The sequence below is a fragment of the Myotis davidii genome, unplaced genomic scaffold, assembly GCF_000327345.1.
Source record: "Myotis davidii unplaced genomic scaffold, ASM32734v1 scaffold1203, whole genome shotgun sequence".
NCBI lineage: Eukaryota > Metazoa > Chordata > Mammalia > Chiroptera > Vespertilionidae > Myotis > Myotis davidii.
This window is the reverse complement of record NW_006294353.1, coordinates 138,018-143,884: the sequence shown is the minus strand read 5'-3', so window position 1 is coordinate 143,884 and position 5,867 is coordinate 138,018. Positions and strand designations below refer to the sequence as shown.

At 57.2% G+C, this 5,867-nt stretch overlaps 1 protein-coding gene across 1 annotated transcript in view; it reads right to left on the bottom strand.

Annotated features, from left to right (window-relative positions):
* NR2F6 (nuclear receptor subfamily 2 group F member 6) overlaps positions 1-5,867 on the bottom strand; it is a gene marked incomplete at its 5' end in the record, with an annotated part of 8,336 nt that overhangs the window by 850 nt on the left and 1,619 nt on the right. Inside the window, 2 exons of the mRNA XM_015567017.1 lie at positions 675-872; positions 3,328-3,422. Coding sequence (XP_015422503.1) covers positions 675-872; positions 3,328-3,422 — 293 coding nt within the window. The remainder of the gene's footprint in view (positions 1-674; positions 873-3,327; positions 3,423-5,867) is intronic.

Sequence of the window (5,867 nt, the reverse complement as noted above, 5' to 3'; positions counted from 1 at the left end):
AGGCAAAGTTGTATATTTCACATGGATGCCACCTCCCCGAATGGCCTAGGTCTGGTTCCTGCATCCCTGGCCCCAAGAAAACACCTAGTGGGTCTGATCCTTCCGGTTACAGAGGCAGCCGTGCCAACAGTCCCTCGAATTAGGTAGTGCTTTGGCAGCTGGATGGTTACTCCTGGCCAGAGAGTGTTAGGACAGCCTTGCCCCTCCTCAATGGGAAGGACCTCAAAGCCACACCCCTTCCCAATCCAGTCAGCCCTGGAGGCTGCCCTACCAGCGGGTTGGGGACTCTGAGTCAGGTCTGGGGTCACAGAAATCAGGGAGGAGGGGCCAGAATCAGATGTCAGGGGCCTCCCCACCCACCCCCGCCTCTTTGATGAAGGGATGGGAGAGTGGGAGAGGGGGGTGTCTCAGGGAGCCCAAAAATCAGGAAGAGAGGCTGTGGAACCAGTTCAGACCCAGCCTGGGGTCTGGGGACCAGAGTCAGAGTTCTTAGGGAGGACTGGGATCTGGGGTTGGGGCCTCAGGGCGCCACACCGCCTATATCACCTCCTCCACCGCCCCATTTAGCACTTACAGCAGGTGCAGGCCACAGCCTAGCAGGCAGGGCATCAGAGAGTGAAGGGTCACCCCCCCCCAGAGTCCCCAGGCCCCGCCCCCTTTAGAGCGCATCTTACCAGGTGTGAACAGCGCGATGGCCTTGAGGCAGCCATATTCTGCGGAGGAGGGGAGAAGGGATGAGGGGTGAGGAGGTGGGGGAGGAATGATGAAAATGGTAAGGGGGAGTGTGAAGGAACATGGGGAGGGTAGAGAGGGGGGGGAGAGGTGCCAGGAAGGAGGAGGGATGGAATAGGGGGGAAGCAGATATCCAGAGAATCATGGGGGCAGGTAGGGAGAAATAAAGGGGAAAACAAAGTGATCAGAGGGTTAGTCAGCCCCTCCCCTCTAAAAGCCCCCACCCCTAGCCTTTCCCTAAAACCCCACCCCATGGGCACACAGCTTATTGGGAGGCCAGGGGTTCCGTCCTGCAGCCACCCCCCACCCCCCTCCCCGGCTCTGCCCTGTGCCTCCAGCCTGAGCCCCCAACCCCACCCAACTTCCTACAGAGGAGGACCATGGTGGGGGGACCTTCCTGGGTGGGAATGGGACCACTGGGTGAGGGCGAATTTCAGACATGCCTGGCCCTCTCCCACTGGCCTGTGTGAGCTCCAGTCAGCAGCCAGGGAGGCTTGACCTGTCAATCATGGGAGTCCCAGAGCTGAAAATGGGGCCAGGGAGGGGGTATTTTCCTAGGCCTTGGGACCCTGGCCAGCTTGTCCCTAAAGCAAGTGATCTCTCCTATGGAGATGGGATCATTTCTCTTTCTCCCAGCCCCGCGTCCCAGGTCATGGCCCCCAAGAGGATCTGTCTGTCTGGGTCACTGCAGCTGCCCCAGTGCTGAGAATGGAGCCTTAGACAGCAGTAGGTGCACAATAAACATGAGCTGCCACCAGTAGCCTTGACGGGAGGAGGTAGAGGACTCACTTTGCCTGGGAGCCAGGCAGAGACTGGGCTTTACTGAGTTGGCAGGCCCTGTCTTGCCATCTCCATGAACTTCAGGTCAGCCTGCCATGGAGCAGATGGGGCGGGGACATGGTGGGAGCCAGGGGCATAAGCAGATGGGGGAGGAATGACGAAATGGGTAAGGGGGAGTGTGAAGGCTTGGGATGAGCCATGCTCTGCTCTCAGAGGTTGGGGACCTTCTCCTGCCCCCTTTGCTCACTCAGTGCTAAACCCCACCCCCACTATTCCCCCATCCCCTGACCATGTTCCCACCTCAGGGCCTTTGCACTTGCTGTTCCCACTTCCTGAGCATCTTTCCCCCAGTCTTCCTCCTCATTCAGCCCAGAATGTGTGGGTTCGAGCCTAAACCATAACTCTACTGCTCTCATACCCTGGCAAACGGCCCACCTCCCTGCTCTGCTGTTCCCCCCTCTGTAAGATTGAGGAGATAATAATAAAGATGATGACACCAATCACTGAGTTACGTAAGAATCTATCTAACGGGCTTAGGACGGCACTTGGCACATAGCAAGGGCTAAGTGAATAGTAATTCAAGACAAGAAACATTTACTGAGCACCTTTTGTGTTCCAGGGCCTGGTCTATAAGCAGTGGGGATGTGTCACAAACAAGACAGAAGTCTTCCTCCTCAGAGAGGGGACATTCTAGTAAGAGCAGGTAAATTGCAGAGCGAGGTAAATGGTGTGAAACCAAGAAGGAGGATGAAGGGTAGACAGGAAGGCTTCTCTGAGGAGGTGCTATGTGAGCAAACCTTAACGGAAGGGAGGGAGGAAGCCAGGCAGGTGTCTGGGGAAAAGCATGCCAGGCAGAAGGAAGAGCCCATGCAAAGGCCGAGGCAGGACTGTGCTTGGGAATGAGATGCAGTTATGACGGTGCCCACTCCTGAGACGGGAGATCTGAAGCCCTGGTTTGAAGAACCGAGGGGTTTTAGGTCAAATGGACAAGTGGAGGCAAATCCAGGTGGGGAAGGAGGCAGGACAGTCACCTCAAACTTAAAAGGACCAAAGGGACTGATCAGATGGTTTAAGAGACAGAGTTTGAACAGCCATTCCTAGCTTCTTCTAGAAGCCCGGCAGAGAAGAAACCAACTTTAGACCAGGAAAAATTCCATTTCAATGCAGGGAAGAACTGCTGGCCTGGCCCCTGAGAGTCCAGCAGAAACATGACACCCAGCATGGGGTCAGATCTGTTCTAGAGCCCCTGGGCTCCCGGTGGAAGTCTCTGCATTCCACTTCAATTCTAAGGGTGGAGTTCTAGGCCGACTGCCAGCATATATCCACCCAAGTCCCCAGGGCAGAGACAAAAGCCTGGGCCTCCCTCCGCTCCCAGGGCCAGGGGTCAGGCGGAAGGACAGGCTGCCCTTTGACTTAATCAGACAAGTTCCTGCCTTGGGCAAACATAACTGCAGGGTGGAGTGGGAGGGAGAGAAAGTCAAATAAAAAAATATGTCCTTGTTCAGAAAGAGGTGGCCAGGCTAGGGGACAGGGGCAGGGAGGTCACTGAGGTGTCAGGGCCAGAGCACCTGCCTCTGAGGTCAGGGAGGCTGGAGAACAGTCCTAACATGGGCCCATGAGGGCATCCCTTGCAGCCCCAGCTCCTGCACAGCCACAAGGCAGCCTCGGGTAATTGGATTCCTGGGCCCTGGGCCCAACTGAGACCCGTGGGATCTCAGATGGGTGGTAACGAGATTAGCAGGCACCAGACCCCAGAGAGGGAATGAGGGCAGGCCATTTGTCTACCCTCTGTCTGCCCCACCCCAGCAGACTCACCCTCCTTCCTCATGCCCACCCGGAAGCACTTCTTGAGGCGGCAGTATTGGCACTGGTTCCGGTGATGCTGGTCGATCTGGCAGTCACGATTAGACCTGTGGGCATGCAGAGGTCACCATGTGGGTCACTGTGACACCCACACCCAGCTCCCAAAGCTACCCTCTGAGCCAACTCCGAAGGCTGCACCTGGGAAACACTGGTACTCCACCCACCCCAGGCTGGGTAGGTACCCCAAAGGGGCACCAAGGTTACGCCTGCAGGTCTACAAAGAGGGAAGGACAGCCCGGCTGGCATGGCTCAGTGGTTGAGTTTTGACCTATGAACCAGGAGGTCATGATTCAATTCCTGGTCAGGGCACATGCCCAGGATGCGGGTTCGATCCCCAGTGTGGGTGCAGGGGGCAGCCAATCAATGATTCTCTCTCATCATTGATGTTTCTTCTCCCTCTCCCTCTCCCTTCTTCACTGAAATCAAATTATAAAAAAGGAAAGGAAAGGACAATTGGGGGTGGGTGGTGACAGATGAATAGGAGTCTGTGGCAAAGTAGATTAGCACACCAGGGAGGGTTTATTGGAACTGGGTTTTGAAGGATGAATAGTTCCCCAGGTGAATGGAAAGTGCAGGAGAGCAAAAGGTTGGAAATGTGAAAATACGGAGGCCTAAACAGTTTCATTTTATGTAGCCAATGACACACCAAGGGGTGCGGTTTGTCCCAGGGGCACTTCGAGAGCAGAGAAGGTACAAGGTCAGGGAGCTGACGAACAGTAGAGGCCAGGCCAGGCCAGAGCCAGTCCTCCACGGGGTCACAGCACTGTGGGGGCCCCGGCATGATCACCCTGCACAAGGCCATCACCAATGAATGAATGAATGAACTCCTGTCCCTGCTTTAAGACCCCACACCCGTGTCTCTTCCTCTGGAAAGACCTTCCAACTCCTAACTGAGCCCAAGAAACTTCTTTCTGGTGGCCCTCAGGGATCCTTGTTGCCTCTCCCAGGTATGGGACAGGTGGCCGGGCCCTGTGAGGCAGTCAACCCCAAGCAAGAGGATTCAGGAGCTTGTCCTTCGTATGTCCCCAGCATCTCTTCCCCTTGGCCCTTGCCCCTCTATAACTCTCTCCACCCTGGTCCCAGGGCTCTCTGAGCCCAGACCCGGGGCAGATACCCCTGAGCTTCCAGCTGAGCACGAAGAAGTTCATCCAGAGAAAAATCAGAGTAAAACACTTACTGAAGTTAAAAATCTAACTCCTCTCGGTTGAACATGCAGCCCTGACCCTCCTGCAGCAACTTCTCCACCAAGCCCGTTTCCTCATTTGGAAACAGGAGGCCAGAGGCCAGCTCCACATGAAATGCACTGGGTCAGGTGGGTGGGGCTGTCTGAGGGGCTCTGGGGGAGGTGTCAGGCCCCTGCCCCCAGGCCCCAGCAGGAAGTGCCAATAGCAGCTTTAGAAGAGCTGAGGCTCTGGAGAGCCTCCGAGAGCCTGGATCCTGCAAGTGGCAGCCTCTGAGCTCAGGCCTCTGCCCCTAAACAGCCCCAGCCCCCAGGAGGAGGCCCTGCTAGGGCGGAGGGAGCTCAGGCAGAACCAGAACAAAGCCCAGCAGGCAGGCAGTGGGAGGGTCCTAGGCGGCGGGCTGGGGGCAGCCGGCTGGAAACAGCCAAGCCTAGGGTGGGTGGGCAGGCAGGCAGGGGCCCAGCTCAGGGCCCTGACCTCAGGGGAGGCCTGGAACCTTCTGCTTCAATTTCCCCAGCTCTGGAGTCAGGACAGCTTTCCTGGTCCTCCAGATGGGGAAACAGAAAGTTCAATGATCCACCTAACAGGCACATGCTTGGCTCAACCCGGGGCCCAACTGAGCTTCCTCCCTGGACTTCTGGCTTCCAGTTCAATTTGATTAGAGCCCTCCCTTGCTCACACCCTCCACTGCCCCTGTGGCCCTCAGTCCAGCATTTCAGGCCCACTCAGCTCTTACTTCCTCCCATGCCTGGGTGGTCTCATCTTACAACAATGCTCCCCCAACCTGCCACTGGGAGTCTGCCTGGACCAAACCCCTCCTACTTTAAGGCCCATCCCGCTGCCCTCCTCCAGGGAGCCCTCCCTGACCCTCAGCCAGAGCCCCTTGTTCCCTCCTGGGACCCCAGACCTATCGCTCCCTTTGGCCCAGCCCCGACTCCACAGGCCGGGTGCTTCTGCATCTCACTGTCCCTCCATCAGACGGGGAGAGGGCTGGACATGGAGCTAGAGTCTCTCCTAGGGGGCTGGCATCACACTACCCAGGATGGGCCCTGAGGAAACTTCACTGAAGGGCAGTGACTTCATCTGGTGACACAGGCCTGAGCGTCCAAGGGTCCTGTCAGCCCCTAACAATGCCTCCTCTCCCCAGTCTTGGTGCTCCCACCCTCAGGGAACCTCTGGGACCTCAAAACCGCCTGCACCCCTCCTTTGCCCTCCCCAAAGACCTGGCCAGCAAGCAGGCAGTTATTCCAGCAGCAAGAATGAGGCCGTCTGGTGGCCCAGTTAGCACTGGAGGAGGGAGGAAGCCAGCTC